This window comes from Neophocaena asiaeorientalis, unplaced genomic scaffold (genome assembly GCF_003031525.2).
Source record: "Neophocaena asiaeorientalis asiaeorientalis breed wild unplaced genomic scaffold, Neophocaena_asiaeorientalis_V1.1 scaffold166, whole genome shotgun sequence".
Classification (NCBI taxonomy): domain Eukaryota; kingdom Metazoa; phylum Chordata; class Mammalia; order Artiodactyla; family Phocoenidae; genus Neophocaena; species Neophocaena asiaeorientalis.
This window is the reverse complement of record NW_020174933.1, coordinates 3,233,052-3,251,474: the sequence shown is the minus strand read 5'-3', so window position 1 is coordinate 3,251,474 and position 18,423 is coordinate 3,233,052. Positions and strand designations below refer to the sequence as shown.

The 18,423-nt window shown below is 50.2% G+C and overlaps 1 protein-coding gene across 1 annotated transcript in view; it reads left to right on the top strand.

The window, feature by feature from the left end:
* GPR137B (G protein-coupled receptor 137B) overlaps positions 1–18,423 on the top strand; it is a 46,332-nt gene that overhangs the window by 5,697 nt on the left and 22,212 nt on the right. The window contains exon 2 of the mRNA XM_024761488.1: positions 15,723–15,772. Coding sequence (XP_024617256.1) covers positions 15,723–15,772 — 50 coding nt within the window. The remainder of the gene's footprint in view (positions 1–15,722; positions 15,773–18,423) is intronic.

Here is an 18,423-nt window from a genome sequence, read left to right as displayed (position 1 = left end):
GGGAGGGGGGAGGGGGGACCTGTCCGGCCTGCGAGGCGCGGGGGAGCTGGGGAGACACAGGCGAGGGGCCTTGGGCTGGACATCTTGTGATGTCAGCTTTAATGACAGACACACCGGTCAGGCTACATAGTGTGTAAAGCACAGGGTAAACGTGTACACACACTGCTCTCCTCGCTCCCCAGACCTAAGAGCCGTCAGAGGTCACGTTGCCCATCAGGCCATGTGACGGTCTGTTGGTTGTGTGTGACTGGGGGCAGACAGGGAGGGACGTGGGCTGAATGTGAGCCCGGCTGGCTCCTGTGGGCCCAGCCCCGGCAGGACCACAGCCCTGTCCTGATGAGACGGCATCACTGTCTGCACAGAGGCCCTGGTCCTCCCAACTTTCAGTCGCACAGTCTACTGACATGAACTTGGAGACACATTTCACTCACTCGACAAGTATGTCCTTAAAATTGGGGTGAAATTCACGTCCCGTAAAATTAACCATTTTAATATGTATGACGTAGTGGCATTTAGTACATTCACGTTATTATGCAACGATCACCTGTGTTCAGTTCCAGAACATTTTCATCCCTCCAAAAAGACCCTCCACGCCCATTGAGCAGTCACTCCCTTTCCCCCGCTCACCCCAGTCCCTGGCGGACACCGATCTACTTTCTGTGGACTGGCCTGTCCTGGATACTTCACATCAAAAGAATCATACACTAAGTGGCCTTTCGTGTCTGGCTTCTTTCACTCAGCATGACGTTTTCGAGGTTCATCCGTGTCGTAGGGTGTGTCACTAGCCCATTCCTTTTTAAGGCTGGCTGACGTTCCATCACAGGTGTGTTCCACAGTTCGCTTACCCACTCATCTGCAGAGGGACACTAAGGTTGCTTCAGCACGTGTTTCTGAGTGTCTGTTATTCCCTGGAGGCTGTGCAGATTGGGTGAAGGTCACACGTAGTTCCTGCTTTCAGGGAACTTGGCGTTGAACAGGGAGAAGAAGAGACCACGTAAATTCCATCTCCATGGTGCCAGTGGCCCATGTGACTTAGTGACAGCCCTTACAGTGGTGACACCAGGTGCGAGATGTTTCTGATAGAAGATTGGGGGCTTAATTCACTCCGTCATCTCTGTAATTCTCCCTCTAGGACACATGCTTTAAACAGAACCAATGGCTTTGCTAGTATTTAAGTGTAAGTCAAATCCTTTCGCCCTGCTTTGTTCACGGCAGCCTCTTGGGGTCCAGGCCACCACCAGGATGGAAAAGTGAAGCTGGGGGAGGGCTGGCCCCGACCCTTGGGGCCATGCGGAGCTGTGTCACCCCTCCCACGACAGACTTGGTGGCATATGTTGCTTCCTCTTGGGTTCTCCCTGCTCGGGATGGGACATTCTCAGTTCCCTTCATTGCTTCTGATGGGATGCGGGTTTGTCCCTCACCATCCTGGTCATTATCCCAGGTGTCTCCATCCAGTGTCCTTCAGTGAGTTGGGGGCAGCGCAGCAGCAGACACGCGTCTCGCTCCCCGAGAGCAGTTTCTGTCACCACGTTCCTTCCCCTGGAGGAGGTACCGCCGGCAGTCCTCTTGGGCAGGATACAGGAGCATCCTCTGACCTTGTCTGAGTCTGTGGCTGCTACAATGAAACACGACAGACTGGGCAGCTTCGACACCAGGAATTTCTTTTTCCTTTTCTTTCTTTCTTTTTTCTTTTTAACAATCCATTGCTTTCTTTTCTTTCTTTAAAAAATTTTTATTTTGTATTGGAGTCTAGTTGATTTACAGTGTTGTTAATTTCAGGTATGCAGCAGAGTGATTCAGTTATACAGATATCGGGTCTTTTTCAAATTCTGTTCACATTTAGGATTATTACAAGATATTGAGTCCCCTGTGCTATACAGTAGGTCCTTGTTGGTTGTCTGTTTTATCTATAGTGGTGTGTATTTGTCAGTCCCAAACTCCTAATTTATCCCCCTGCTCCACCTCTCCCCTTTGGTAACCATAAGTTTGTTTTCTATGCCTGTGAGTCTGTTTCTCTTTTGTAAATAAGTTCTTCTGTATCATTTTTTTTAGATTTCACATATGAGTGATATATTTGTCTTTCTCTGTCTGACTTACTTCGCTTAGTATGATAATCTCTGGGTCCATCCATGTTGCTGCAAATGGCGTTATTTCATTCTTTTTTATGGCTGAGTACTATTCCATTGTATATATGTACTACATCTTCTTTATCCATTCATCTGTTGATGGACATTTAGGTTACTTCTATGTCTTGGCTATTGTAAATAGTGCTGCTATGAACATTGGAGTGCGTGTACCTTTTCGAATTATAGTTTTCTCTGGATATATGCCCAGGAGTGGGATTGCTGGATTGTGTGGTAGCTCTATTTGTAGTTTTTTAAGGAACCTCCATACTGTTCTCCATAGTGGCTGCACCAGTTTACATTCCCACCAACAGTGTAGGAGGGTTCCCTTTTCTCCACACCCTCTCCAGCATTTATTGTTTGTAGACTTTTTGATGATGGCTGTTCTGACTAACACTAGACACTTCGCTCTCTCAGGAGGCTGGTCGCCTGAGGGCAGGGTGTCGGTAGGGTCGGGCTCTGGCAAGGGCCTCTTCCTGCTTGCAGACAGCCGGCTTCCCCTTGCGTCCTCACGTGGTAGGGAACAGAGGGAGGCTCCTTGGGGTCCCTTTGATAAGAGCATCAATCCCACCCACGAGGACTCCACCCTCTTGACCTAAGTGTTCAGAGGCCTCACCTCCTAATACCATCACAGTGGGGGTTAGGATTTCAACCTGTGAATTTGGGGCGGACACAAACATGTAGTTCATAAAAAATACCACACTGCTCCCAGCAAGGGCAAGAGTTCCAGGAAACCTCAGAATTGTCCTTCCTTCCGAGGCAGAAAGTTATTTTCTGGAGGGAAAAAAAACCCTGAGGCATCTTCACTACCTATTCTGTAGTTCGTACATCATTTGCCAAGAGCATTGGGGTCCAGTGGCGAGCCATGGCCCGATGCTGCTGCAGCCACACGAAAGCCTGAAGCCTTGGGGCCCAGCTGGCTGGTAACCCAGCTAAGCTTCCTAGGTGGAGAAATATATCTTCCGTGCTATGGTGTGTTACCTTATTTAAGCCTTTACCTTATTTAAGCGTTTAGAACAATTATGGGCAGGGCCCTGGCAGGTAAACTGTGAACTGCCATCGTGGCAGGAGCAGTTCAGAAACATCATACCGAACATGGTACCTTGTGTGGCCACAGCCCTCCCTCCCGCAGAGGGAGGCGCCTGCCGGGGAGGCTGATGGGCGTTGTTCACCTCCACCTGCACCAGTGAGGTGACCCGGGCTGCCCTGGGGGCGGCTGGGCCCACGTCCCTCCCCTACAAGTCAGGCCCACCCCCACTTAGAAGCAAGGCTGCAGCGATCCCTGTGGGGCTGGGATCCCTCTGGGAACTTCGTGTCATCGTTTTGAAAGGAGAAGTTACCGTGATGAACGTTTGTACTGACCCTCTTATCTTACAGGGGGACCCTGAGGCCCAGGAGTGTAAAGAGAGTTTATCAGGGGTGAGCAAAGAAGCAGGTTCAGGGAGTTCCCTGGTGGTCCAGTGGTCAGGGCTTGGTGCTTTCACTGCCATGGGCCTGGATTCAGTCCCTGGTCCGGGAACTAAGATCCCACCAGCCGAGCGCGGCCGAAAAAAAAAAAAAGGCAGGTTCATGGCAGTCTGGCCAGCTGCGCGCCCCTGAACCCAGATGCTCGGGTAGCAAGAGATGACACAGGAAAAATCAGGGCGCCTGAAGGCCAGCGTTCAGTGTGTCGTCAGGTGGCCTTGAGGGCCTTTGGACAGGCGTGCCCTCCAGGGTGCTGCTGCCCGTCGTGGGTGGTACCTGTGGGCCTGACTTGACCAGTGTGGAGCCCAGAGCCTGCAGGGTGGCCTGGCGGGTGCTGGTGATGTTGGATGGAGGTGCAGTTCAGTTGATAGGGACAGAGAGGCTCTGGTGAGCCGCCGGGGCGGGTGGAGGAGAGAGGAGCTTGGCTGGACCCCTGGGAACTGGAGCAGGAGAGGAGCCTTCAGGAAGGGAGGGGGCAGGTGGAGACGCCTGTATCCCGCGAGAGCTCATCCCTTCATTTGCAAAGGGATCCTGAGACTACAGGGCAGAGCAGCAGAGCTCTCAGGAGAGCGGGAGAAGGCTGAGGATGCTTCCAGGGAGTTCTGGGCTTTACAGAAGTTCAGAGGAGAGGCAGCATCATTGTTGGTCCCGAGATCATAAATGAAAGCAGCTCGCCTAAGTGCTGGGGGGCCTCTGTCCCGACGGTCAGCGTGAGGCCAGGCAGTGAGTAGGACTTGCTCCCTGAACCACGCACTTGCCAAGTTCAAAGACAGGAGATGACAGGGTGAAGACCTGACCTTGGGAGCCAGTCACCTCCCTGGGGGCCTGTCACACCTGCCCAGGTGGGGACACAGAGCATGCCTTGGCTCCAGGCTGCTGCACCCAGAATGACTTGGCATGGACAGCATACTCCTTTTTCTATCATGGGGTTCCGTGGCTTTTTTTGAGGAAATTTTACTTTTCATTGAAGCATAGTTGATTCACGGTGTTGTGTTAGTTTCAGGTATCCAGCCAAGTGATTCAGTTATACATATACATAAATCTATTCTTTTTCAGCTTCCTTTCCCTTATGGGGAGTAGAGTTCCCTGAGCTGTACAGTTGGTCCTTGTTGGTTATCTATTTTACGTATTCTGTGGCTTTAAAAACAGGGTCAGTGTCTGCAGACGTAGAGACATCGCCGCCCTCGCTGTCTTAGAGAGTTGACCTTGCGGGGGATTGCTATGCAAAGGGAGACGTCCTGCATTTGAATTCAGCGGGCTCCAAAAATTTAAAAACTGCAGGTTGAGTCACCCTGCTCTGGTGAATGAGGATGCTTAGCATGTGGAAACACAGACTAATGACTGTCACCCAGGGCGACCAGGGCCTCAGGGTTTGCATAATTTCCCCAATATATCAGGAAGTGGCCAACAGAGAGGGATCACAAGCGCAAATCGTGAATGTGTCAGTGGTTCCTAAACTTCTTGAGTACGAAAGTTCCTTTTATGGTCAAGAGAGCATTTATGACCACAGTTCAGTAGCTGTGCATTTAGAATCGTGGTTTGAGAGCGTTTGCAGGGACTGGTAGTAATAATATAGCAGCAAGAGGGGCAGCAAACACATAAATGCTGAGATAGTGTCTGGTAGGTGGCAGGCATTTGGCTGAGTACTCTTATCTGTGGTAATTCACCTAATTTTCACAAAAACCTATGAGATGGGCACTATTATTAGTCTCATTTTACAGATGAGGTACTTGAAGCACAGAGAGGTTAGGTAACTTTTCTAAAGTCACACAGCTGATTATTGGTGGAGCCAAGATTCAAGCCCAGGGGAGCCAGCTCCGGAGTCCACACTCTTTTTTTTTCTCCAAGTTTTTATAATATATACATATACATACATACATACATACATTTATTTATTTATTTATTTATTTATTTATTTATTTATTTATTTATTTATTTATTTATTTATGCATAACCCGCCCAGCATGGGTTGCAGGATCTTAGTTTCCTGACCAGGGATCAAACCAGGGCCATGGCAGCTCCTCCATGAACGGAGTCCTAACCACTGGACCGCCAGGGAATTCCCCAGAGTCCACACTCTTAACCATCTTTAGGCGTCTCTCTGCTGGAGATGGACACACAGCTGTGACCTGCAGACGGTGGAATACCCAGCCTTAGTGAGAACGCATGAATGAGAGCCAAGTGTCTCAGCATCGATACATTGTAAATACCTTGTGACAGGTGAACAGACAAGTTGCAGAAGCGTATGGAAGGCATTGATTCGAACAAAGTGAGAAACCATGCAAGATGGGACTATATATTGTTTATCCTCGTAAAAGTAGAAGCCTGCTGGCTATCAGAACACCAAAGTCAGGTGGCCATTCCCTCTGCAGAGGAGGGAGGGATCAGAACCAAGGAGAGAGACACTGGGGGCTTCAATGGTGTCTTTTTCTTTATTAGAAATAAAATGAACTGGAGCAAACAGGGCAGTGTCAAAGGTGACTGACTGCATGGTGGGTAGTGAATTTTGGTTACTTTATTTCTTTGCGTATATGTGACATAGTTTATAGTAAAGTTTAAACCTACTATAAATGTGTAACATTTTCAAACAAATTTGCATATATACATTTAAAAATAGTATGTGAGAGAGAGAGGAGGAGGAGGCAGAGACTGGTTTAGACATGCGTCTGTGCTTGGTGCACACAGAGTTACAGACCTTCTTGGTTACTGTGAGGGTCTCCAGGGGCCTCAGCCCCCGGGCGGGACCACAGACACAGAAGCAGGTGTGCAGCCTGGGCCTGGGGTCTGGAGCCTGTTCAGGATGGGAGGGTTGTGAAGTGTCCACCTGCCTGTTTTCTTCTAAAGGGGCAGCGCTTCAGGAAGAGGTGGCACCGAAGCGGAGACTCGGTGACACGGGTCGTGCTCTGGGGGGGTGGGGGGGGTGTGGAATTTATAAAGCAAAATGGCCACATAGAGAAATTGTGAATAAAGTGTAGGTCTGGAGGCATAGTGCTTCATTGAGCTGTCACGGACGCTGCCTCTGGGGACAGAAGAGGTTACTTTTGTTTAGTTTCTCTGAATGCACAAGGGTCACTGTCATCCCCACAAGGAAGAGCCTGGGACGTTTCTGCCAGAAGCAGCCAGCATGCTTCATTAGGAAGAATGGTTGTAAAGCAGCAAAGACCAGCTGGGGTTGGTAGGAGGAAAACACAGGCAAGCAGGACTTCAAAGGGTGGGAACAGAAGGGGTGAGCCATTCAGGGGCTGTAATTTATGAGGGGAGGGAGGCCGAGGGCAGCAGCTGCTTCTAGAACCTTTGTACTTCTGTCACCCGTGTACGTCATAGGCGGCTCTCTGGGCCCTCCTGCGTCATCCGGGAGGTGGCGGGAAGGGCCTGGGGTTGCCCAGAGGGCACAGAGCCCCATGGGTGGGCGGGAGGGGGGCTGGGAACAGAGGCGGGCTCTCCCCACCCCAGCCTCCCTCCCTGGGGCCAGCTTGGGGGTGGGGACGTCCTCCCGCTTCCCCAAACTGGAATTAAACCTTCAGAAAGTCACTTGGCTTTCCTGTCCTGGGCGTCAGTTCTAGGTAGGACTCCGCAAGGCCGTGGAAATGATGCTGAGACCGACAGGAATGGGTGTGGGGAAGATGCTTTAGTCCCACAACAGGATGGGAGTTTCCATGGAAACTGCTGCTCTGCCCCTCTCTCTTGGCCGCACCCCTGCCTCCTGCCTCTCCCTCCCTCTGCTCTGCCATCCCGGGGGGGTCCCGGGGCCCAGGCTCCTGATCTTAAACCAGGTCCTAGTGCCCTTGAATAATCTCTCTCGCATTTCACAAACACATTTTTAAAGAGTAGCTGATGCTCTAGAATAGACTCCCCGCTGCCACTTCCTCCTGCCTCCCCCACTTCCCCTCCAGGCCCCTCCCCATCTGCCCAGCTCCCCACGGTTATGCGGTCCTACTTATGAGCAGCGTCTGGCACCCTGATGGTCCCTCACCCAGGCCTCTCTCTCCCCCTTTGCCCGCCCACGTGCCACCGGCACCCCCGGGCCAGCTCCTTGCCTGCTGTTCTGCTCCTTTATGTTGACTGAGACCAGTTTACGCTCTGTACTGTTCTCCACTTAAAGCTCTACATCCACAGACTTGCCCAACCATCACCACCATCAATTTCAGAACATTTTTTTTATTGAAGTATAATTGATTTACAAGGTTGTGTTCATTTCTGCTGTACAGCACAGTGATTCAGTTATGCATATATACACATTCTTTTTCATATTCTTTTCCATGATGGTTTATCACAGGATATTGACTATAGTTCCCTGTGCTCTACAGTAGGACCTGTTGTTTATCCATCCTATAGATAATAGTTTGCATCTGCTAACCCCAGACTCCCAATCCATCCCTCCCTCACCCTCACCCCCGCTTGGCAACCACAGGTCTGTTCTCTATGTCTGTGAGTCTGTTTCTGGTTCATAAAAGTTCAGAACATTTTTTTGTCACCCCCAGAAGGAACCCTGGAGCCCTTAGCAGTCACCCGCACTTCTCCCCAACCCCCCAGACCCAGGCAACCGCTAAGCTACATTCTGCCTTTGTTTTCCCTGTAAGCATACACCTCTGTTTTCACCTTCTCTCTGAACCCCTAGTCCAGGCCCTTTGTCTCTGGTCCCCCACCCCTGCCCCCCTCTAAAAGCACAGCTCTGATTTCAGATTGTGTGGCTTCTACTGAAAGCTTTCTGATTCTCTTACAGGGAAGTGCATGTGCCTTTCCTGACTAAAGGCTGCTGCCTGGACTTGTATCCTAGCCTAGCCTGCTGCCCACCTGGCCCACCCCAGGGGGTCCAGCTTCCCCTCAGGCTGTCTCACTTCCTCACAACTCACACCACCCTCACACCATGTCTGTATCTGGTTGTAGTTTCTGGAGGTCAGGACCAACGTTTCCTTATTTTCACAATTCTTGGTTCCAGATCTGGCGCTCAGTGTCAGCTGACCCGTCACCAATACCACCAGTCTGAATGTGGGGAGAATATGAATTTTTGTCTGACCTCACTTGTTCCCCAGCCACTCACAGGTCCCTGTCGTCCTGCCCTCCCATCTGGCAGGTCTGGTTTTGCAGGGAGCCGGCGGAGCCCGCACTGTCCGTAGCAGGGGCTGTAAGATATGAAGGAGTAATTCGTCCTTGTCTGCCTCCCCCTCAGGAGCCCTGTCCTCCTCCCAGCCGGATTCCTGCTGAGGTCAGTGGGAGCCAACGCAGACTCTAGGAGATGGGCAGCCCGATAAGAGAGCAGGAGTCAGCCCCGGAGGGTTAACTCCACTTCTGGGCACTAATCAATCTTCAGTGAATTTCCCTGGAACACAGACAGGAGTGGGGGAGGGGTGAGTAGGAGAGTTTAGAATTTTCTTTTTTTGAAAACTTGGTCCAGACATTTATGTCCTGTATTTAATGAGGGCAAAAATGACGCTGCAATTAAATGTATACTGTGTCAGTTTAAAATGCCAGGAATTTAAATGCAACTTTGAGCAACTTAGGTTTAAGGATTAACTTGAGGACAGGGCAGAGTTTCTAAGCACAACTTGCAAAGGCCCAGGTGAATTCAAGACATAAACAGTTGACCCTTGAACAACATGGGTCCGCCTAGATGTGGATTTTTTTTCCACAGTGGATACTACAGAACTACATGATCTGCGGTTGGTTGAATCTGTGGTTACAAGGAAGCCGCCTTTATGCTGTAGGCCCATGATAAATTCTACTTGGATTTTCACCTGCATGGAGGGTCAGGGAGTCCCTGACCCCCTCGTCGTTCAGGGGTCAACCGTAATTGCCACAAATTATAAAGAGTGGACAGAGCTTTTACAAATCATGGTTGAGGCTTTGATTTTGATGTCGTTATCTGTCACCGTGGCTTTCAGCTTAGAGAGGATCAAATGGTTTATTTCGTATCAGACTGTCCCCTTACCTGGTGATGACTTTTCTCCTCCAGGCTGCGATGTGGACTTAATGAGGATCTAAGTTTTGCGGGGTCTCCCCATCTTTTACAGGATGGGGCTTTGGGTTCCTTTTGGGGTAGAATGCTTTGACCTGGGGAACCCCTTGATTGGTGTTCACGGGGGTGAAGGCTGAGTATGATTTTAAAGTTGTCATTTTTTCTTGTTGTGATTATTATTGCTGTTATTAAGGCTGCAGTGAACATCCTACCTGTGCTTAGCACCTTTAAGGGCAGTGTTTCCCAAACTGTTCCCTGGAATACTCATTAGGTACACCTTCAGCGGCCAAATAAGTTTGGAAAATTGCTGCATAGCTTGCGTTTCCCTTGAAGATTTACAACATAGAGTAATTAGCTTTTTAAAGGCTCTGGGAATTCTTGCAGGGAAAATCTAGGTAGCCTAGCAGTTTCTAAATTTGTTCGCTGACCTAACGCCTATTTCCAGTCACCTTTATGAATTCCCAGTTCTGTGGGCGCACCTTGAGAAACCCAGCCTCAGAATCAGTTCTTACAAGGAGAATTATGGGGGCAAAGCATGTGATTGTTTATAAAGCTCGAGTCCTGGACCAGATATTTGATACTCATGGCTGGGAACCCTGACCTTCGCTGTGTTCCAGGAAGGGGCTTCTGGGGTCCAGGCTGGCCTCCCACCCCTGACTCCTTTCAGTTCATCGTCCATATGGCATGTACATTCGGGGCTGCAGGGACCATGGGGAGTAAAGAAACGTCTCTTATTTTATTTATGGAGGAGGATGGTACACAGGTGGGCTATGCTTCCACTTGGGAGGCTTCACTGCTTTTGCAACTCTTGGCTGGGGGTGTGGATCTGCAGCTCCCAGGCCCTGAAGACCCAGCGCTGGCCGAGTGGTGTTAGTGAGCTGGGTGCCCCATGGGCCACGGGTTGACCCTGATCCGTGCATGTGCTCTCGTGCCGTCCTGGTGGGACCAGGAGCCGCCTGGGTGAGACAAGGCAGGATGTGGCCAAGGAACAGGAAGAGTTGATGTGCTCATCACGCGGCCGAGCCCCTGACCTGCAGATCAGCCCCCTGTGCCCAGACCACCTGAGCCCATGGCCTTTCTGGGTTGCATCTCCTCTTGTCATTTGCCCAGTCCAGGTTTTCCCTCACCAATAGGGACCATAACCCTGTTGAAGGCAGAACGGGTCAAATTTTTCTTGCATCCGTGACAGCACTTTGCACCGAGCTGAGTCCATAGGACGGTACGACCTGTGGGTGGTTTCTGGGAGCCCAGCGATGGCCCTGGCGTATGAGAATCAACTGAGTTACCTGCCACCGAGTAAGCCCCCCAAGGGTGGCGAAATAGTAAAACGATATTTGTATATTTCGTTGACAAGTTCAAACACTTTTTAAAAAATACTGTAGTTTCAATATCATATGATATCACTTATGTGTGGAGTCTAAAAAAATGGGACAATTTAACTTATTTACAAAACATAAATACACTCACAGACATAGAACACAAACATGGTTACTGAAGAGGAAAGCGGGGGGATAAATTAGGAGTTTGGAATTAACACATACAAGCTACTATATGTAAAACAGATAAACAACAAGGACATACAGTATAGCACAGGGAACTATATTCACATCTTATAAAAACCTATAATGTACTTAATCACTTTGCTGTACACCTGAAACTAATACAACATTGTAAATTAACTATACTTCAATTTAAATATGGTTTAAAAAATACTATAGTTTCTTCTCCCTTTTTTTTAACTTCCTGATGAAATTTGAATTTTTATTTATTTATTTATTTATTTATTTACATCTTTATTGGTCCACACGGCTCAGAATAAAAGGGAGAAAAAGTAGAAAAAAAGAAAGAGGATAAAATAAAATAAAGTAACAAAATAAAATAGTTATTAAAATAAAAAATAATTATTAAGAAAAAAAATTGTTTTTAATTAAAAACAAAACTAAACAAAAACGAACGGACAGGACCCTAGGACAAATGGTGGAAGCAAAGCTATACAGACAAAATCTCACACAGAAGCATATACAGACACACTCACAAAAAGAGGAAAAGGGGAAAAAATAATAAATCTTGCTCTCAAAGTCCACCTCCTCAATTCAGGATGACTCGTTGTCTATTCAGGTATTCCACAGATGCAGGGCACATCAGGTTGATTGTGGAGATTTAATCCGCTGCTCTTGAGGCTGCTGGGAGAGATTTCCCTTTCTCTTCTTTGTTCACACAGCTCCAGGTGTTCAGCTTTGGATTTGGACCCGCCTCTGCGTGTAGGTCACCTGAGGGCATCTGTTCTCTCACACAGGACGGGGTTAAAGGAGCAGCTGCTTCGGGGGCTCTGGCTCACTCAGGCCGGGGGTAGGGAGGGTCACGGAGTGCGGGGCGAGCCTGCGGCGGCAGAGGCCCATGTGATGTTGCACCAGCCTGAGGCGCGCTGTGCGTTCTCCCCGGGGGAGTTGTCCCTGGATCCCGGGACACTGGCGGTGGCGGGCTGCACAGGCTCCCGGGAGGGGGGTGTGGATAGCGACCTGTGCTCGCACACAGGCTTCCTGGTGGCCGTAGAAGCAGCCTTAGCGTCTCATGCCCGTCTCTGGGGTCCGCGCTGTTAGCCGCGCTCGCGCCCGTCTCTGGAGCTCCTTTAAGCAGCGCTCTTAATCCCCTCTCCTCGCGCCCCAGGAAACAAAGAGGGAAGAAAAAGTCTCTTGCCCCTTCGGCAGGTCCAGACTTCTCCGCGGACTCCCTCCCGTCTAGCTGTGGTGCACTAGACCCCTTCAGGCTGTGTTCACGCCGCCAACCCCAGTCCTCTCCCTGCGGTGGACAGACCGAAGCCCGACCCTCAGCTTCCAGCCCCGCCCGCCCCGGCGGGGGAGCAGACAAGCCTCTCGGGCTGGTGAGTGATGGTCGGCACTGATCCTCGGTGCGGGAATCTCCCCGCTTTGCCCTCCGCACCCCTGTTCTTGGGCTCTCCTCCGCGGTTCCGAAGCTTACCCCCTCCGCCACCCGCAGTCTCCGCCCACGAAGGGGCTTCCTAGAATGTGGAAATCTTTCCTCCTTCACAGCTCCCTCCCACTGGCGCAGGTCCCGTCCCTATTCTTTTGTCTCTGTTTATTCTTTTTTCTTTTGCCCTACCCAGGTACGTGGGGAGTTTCTTGCCTTTTGGGAGGTCTGAGGTCTTCTGCCAGCGTTCAGTGGGTGTTCTGTAGGAGTTGTTCCACGTGTAGATGTATTTCTGATGTATCTGTGGGGAGGATGGTGATCTCTGCGTCTTACTCTAACACCATTTTCCCCCTCTCCCGCCCGTCTCCTTACTTTGATATCTGTGAAGAATTCTCTTTTTTCTTTTTTTAAATTTATTTATTTTTGGCTGCGTTGGGTCTTCGTTGCTGTGCACCGGCTTCTCATTGTGGTGACTTCTCTTGTTGCGGAGCACGGGCTTCAGTAGTTGTGGCATGCGGGCTCAGTAGTTGTGGCTCGCAGGCTCTAGAGCGCAGGCTCAGTAGTTGTGGTGCACGGGCTTGGTTGCGCCACGGCATGTGGAATCTTCCTGGACCAGGACTTGAACCTGTGTCCCCTGCACTGGCAGGAGGATTCTTAACCACTGTGCCACCAGGGAAGCCCCAAGAATTCTCTTGATTATTTAAAAGCAAGATCCTCAAGTACTATGTATCATAAGAGCGTTTTTCTGAGAGCATTGTTATAGGTTGTATGAATCAGTATTATTCAGTATTATCAGTAACAGAACTTTGGAGTGATGTATTAATCTATGTCTTATTCCTAAGGGAGGTTGTTTTATAACTTTTCTCCTTCTCATGGACTGTAGAGAACTACCAAAGGTGACGTGACTTGCCTAAAATCCCACGGGAGCTTGTCAGAGAAAGCTGAGCTCAGGGCCCCTTGGATGTAAGGGCCGTGTACTCACGCCATCTCTGTGTTTTTACCAGGTACTTTATTTGGGATGTGAACCCCTACTTCTTACCTCCTTCCCAAAGGGATTTAGGACAGAGACAAAACTCATGTCACAAACAAAATAATTCCTCCATAAGTTTGGAATGCTCCTCTGTGAAGCTCTGAAAATGTGTTTTTAAAAAGCGGGGCATGGGTTTGCTTATTGTAAAGTCTGTAGGAATGTCTGCGGTTCCCCTCTCACCCAGATGTTGATTCTGAGGATTAGAGTCCTCAGTTGGTGGCATGTTGTTGTAAGTTTGAGGCAGGCGTGAGCGTGAACGTCGTGGGGTGCTGTCCGTGGACTTGGAGCGTCCCCTGATCTCTGTTCTTGGCACTGTACCTGGACTCTTGTGGTGTCATCTCATTGCTGTGATCAACTGTTTCAGTGCGTTTGAAATGAATGATTGCAAAGCTTCTCAAGAATAATAGGTCAGGCAGTTTTCATCTCTTTCGTATTTCCTACGAGGCGGTCTTTGTGCTAGCCAAACCCGAATCCGAATCACTCGCTCGGGGTGGGCAGTCTATTAAAATGCAGATTCCTGGGCCCTGGCCCAGACCCATCACCTTGGCACCTCGGAGGGTGGAGCTCTGGGATTTGCATCTTTAGCAGGTTCCCTGGGTGATTCCTATGCATGGATAAGTCTGAGAATTACTACTGAGGGTCCTCAGAAGAGTGTCTTTGAAAAGGTTCCCGGGGGAATGGCTGCTTCTATTGCACGTGGTTTGTTTTGTGGGAATCGGCCCCTAGGGTCACTTGGAGGCTTGCTGCCCCTCGTGACATCTGTCTACATCTGCAGACACGGCAGGGCACTTGGATCCACTGAAGGCTTTCCCAGCATTATGTTCGCATAACCCTCCAGCAGACTGATTTCTCACTGCTTGCTCCTCAGACAGGAGGGCGACAGTATGGAAACCCCGTGAGCCCCCATGGGTTCCAGGGCTGCCTGTCCCCTCCTCCCCTGTCGCCAGGACCGTGCTCTCACTCCCCACCCTGTTTTCCCCTTGTCCTTCGCTCCTTACCACTCAGGCAGGGTTTTTCCCCCTTAGGCAGGTGTCTGGGGGCTGAGTAAATCCCAAGGCAAGTACCAAGGGCCCAGAGGGCTGAGGAGAGAGGAACAGCGCGTGGCGGAGGATGGTGGGCTCCCAGCGGGACATCGCAGCCCTCAGGGCCAGCAGGAGGAAAGGCGGGGTGCCCAGGGCGTGTTTGGGAGCTCCATGCAGAGGGAGAGCCTGGATGCAGGGAGCGCAGGTCGTCTGACCCTCGCCGTCCACGGCAGGAGCATCTCTGAAAAAATGTCCTCACTCCTCTCCTCTTCCACACCCTTCCTTTCCTCCTGCCCGTGCTGCCGCCACCCGCTCGCAGACACCGGGGGTCAGGAGAGCAAGCGTGTGGGCACCTGCACGGCTGCTCCAATGCACCCCGAGCCAGACCCTGACCGGTGACCGCCCTCAGGGCTCCCGCGAGCACACACCCACCCCGTGGGAAGAGCCGCGTGTCTCGTGGGGCTGGAGCCTGTGCTGACACCTGCTTTCCGTCTCCCCTTCGCCTTCTCACAGGCTCTGCCAGGCTAGCCTCTGCCCCCCACATGGGCCTGTTAACAGACTGCAGGCTGCGAAAATCTGGGGAAATTCCAACAGGCAGCATGTCATCGAGTTTGACACTCCTGTAGTCCAGTGGGCTGCAGAGTTTGAGGCCTGGGTCGATGGACACACGTACATTCAAACCACATTCTTTTGGTGCCAGTGAAAGTCCTAATAAAGTGAGAGTGAACTGTTTATCTCTGGGGGAAGTATGGACTGAAATACAAATTTTTTTTTTTTTTTTTTTGGCCACACTGTGCAGCATGTGGGATCTTAGTTCCCCGACCAGGGATTGAGCCCACGCCCCCTGCATTGGAAGCGTGGAGTCTTAACCACTGGACCACCAGGGAAGTCCCTCAAATATAAATCTTAAAATAAGGGACGTACCGGCTAGTGGTAGACCAGTAATACCTTAAAAAAACAAAACATTTTAACCATTTGTAAATACTTTTCCTTTTAAGTTTCAAATTAAATTTAAATTGTATACACAGCTTAAACAATGTTTAGCTTCACAAACTTTCTCACAAAGCAGACGTCTCAATTTCAGAGGCCGTGCCCCAGCGCCCAGGCACCAAGGGAAAGGGGAGTTCTAAGCAATGATATCAGTTTGTCAGTGTCAGCAGATTGTGTACCCAACTTGCCATGTTTTTTTGTCATTGCAGGTGATTTTTAAAGCCAAGTCAAAATATTCTCCAGAATTACTCAAATACCGGTAAGTTCACCCCCCGCCCCCCGCCCCCCGGGACATTTCTCTGTGTGACAGCAGGTGACCTCAAGGTTTGCACACATCACTCCTCTGTGAGCTGCCCGAAACCGGCCTGCTTGCCGGGTGTTGCGTTCACTGCTCACTGAATCACCGCTTAGCAGGCCTTGCAGCATATTGGCCATGATTAGAAGAAACAAGAGTCTGGTAGGGACTTCCCTGGCGGTCCAGTGGTTAAGACTCCCAGCTTCCACTGCAGGGAGCGTGGGTTTGATCCGTGGTCGGGGAACTAAGATCCCACATGCCGTGTGGCACGGCCAAAAAAAAAAAGAGAAACAAGAGTCTGGTGCCTTTCCTAACCAGGGAGAATGGAGAGGGGAAATAAGTCTAAGTCGTGCATGCTGCATCTAAACCTTTGCGAGGCGCTTGCAAGGTCAAGGCCCTCAGCAGAAGGAAGGTGAGCTCCCTAAAGATGCCCACGGGGCCAGACATCCCCCTTCCTACCCTCTGGGTGCAGGTGCAGCTCTGGTAGAGCCTTGTCCCCAGGCCCTGCCCCCTCCCCCTGGTGGCCTGACCCCTAGTCCCTGGCTGCCGACTGCTGGCGGGCTCTGTTTCTGGAACTCACCAGTGAGGCCCATGCAGGGCTGAGCAGGAGAGGCTTATAATCTGGAAGGGGAGGCTTTAAATCACATGCCGAATTGATGGCAGGAGGTAGATATGCATGTTTTTCCTGGGGGTGCGGGGCGGGTCCATCGCTTTCCCCAAGTTTTCAAAGAGGCCTATTGACTTCCCAGCAGCAAAGAACCCCAGTGGCTTCAAGAATGGTCAGCCTTGGGGGACTTCCCTGGGGGCAGGGTGGTGGTGGTGGGATGAATTGGGAGATTGGGATTGACATGTATACACTAATATGTATAAAATAGAGAACTAATAAGAACCTGCTGTATAGGAAAAAACATAAAAGAAAATTCAAGAATGGTCAACCTTGGGCAGAGGGGGAAGGGAGACAAGGTGTTCAGAAGGTGTGAGATGGGCACCACCTGAGCCAAGGTGTCCTGATTTCCCTGCCTGGGAGAGCTCCGCTGCCTAGGTAAACATTTCTGGAAAGGTGGCTTTGGCCACTTACCTTCTAGAGTCAAAGTGAAATTTTAGTTATTTTGTTACTTTACAAACATGTAAAAATGTGTACATATTTTATTTAAACATGTATCATCTTAAATTTACAAAGACTTTTATTTAAAATTCTGAAAGTATATGTTTTTCTTTCTTTTTTTTTTTGCGGTACGCGGGCCTCTCACTGCTGTGGCCTCTCCCGCTGCGGAGCACAGGCTCCGGACGCACAGGCTCAGCAGCCATGGCCCACAGGCCCAGCCGCTCCGCGGCATGCGGGATCCTCCCAGACTGGGGCACGAGCCTGTGTCCCCTGCATCGGCAGGTGGACCCTCAACTACTGCGCCACCAGGGAAGCCCTGGAAGTGTATGTTTTGATCCTCCTTTTGTATCCCAGGAAGCTGAAGTTCAGAAAGTTAGGTGATAGTACATGGGCCAAGATACAAGTGATGAGACTTGTGTGCTGTGTGTTTGTTTTTCATCTGATCTTGATGTTTCCCTTCAATGCTTTTTTTAAAAAATTTACTTATTTATTTTTGGCTGCGTTGGGTTCTCGTTGCTGCGCGCGGGTTTTCTCTAGTTGCGGCGAGCAGGGGCTACTCTTCATTGCGGTGCGCGGGCTTCTCATTGTGGTGGCTTCTCTTGTTGCGGAGCACGGACTTCAGCAGTTGTGGCACGTGGGCTCAGTAGTTGTCACTTGTGGGCTCTAGAGCGCAGGTTCAGTAGTTGTGGCGCACGGGCTTAGTTGCTCCGCGGCATGTGGGATCTTCCCAGACCAGGGCTCGAACCCACGTCCCCTGCATTGGCAGGCGGATTTTTAACCACTGCGCCACCAGGGAAGCCCTTCACTGCTTTTTAAAAAAATTTTATTGAGGTATATTTGATTTACGATGTGTTAATTTCTGCTGTACAGCAAAGTGACTCCGTTATACATATACACATTCTTTCTCATATTCGTCTCCATTATGGTTTATCACAGGATATTGAAAATAGTTCCTTGTACTATACAGTAGGACCTTGTTTATCCGTTCTGTATGTAATAGCTTGCATCTGCTAGTCCCAAACTCCCGATCCATCCCTCCCCCAACCCACCTTGACAATCACAAGTCTGTTCTCTGTGTCTGTCCCTTCACTACTTTTGAGGAGTTCAGTTCATGTTTCTGCCAGACTGTTTGTCTGGGACTTCAGAGTCTACCATGAAATGATGTTGCTTCTAAGAAGGACAGTTTAAAGTAGCAATACTTTACAGTCAGCCCTCCGTATCCACAGATTCCGCACCTGCAGATCTGGAGGGTGGGAGGGGGCGGACAGTCCCTTATGTGACACGTACTACACTATTCTCTGTAGTGGACTTGAGCATCCTTGGATTTTGGTATTGGCTGGTGATCCTGGAAGCTGTCCCTTGCAGATACCGGGGGACAGCTATATTAGGAAAACTTGGGGACGTGCAGCAGCAGGAACATTAGAAATTAAGCTTGCACACGGGCCTCAGTGAAGGCTGTTTGGAACATGAGTCGACTTGGACAGAGGCAGTGGCTCGAGACAAGCGCTTT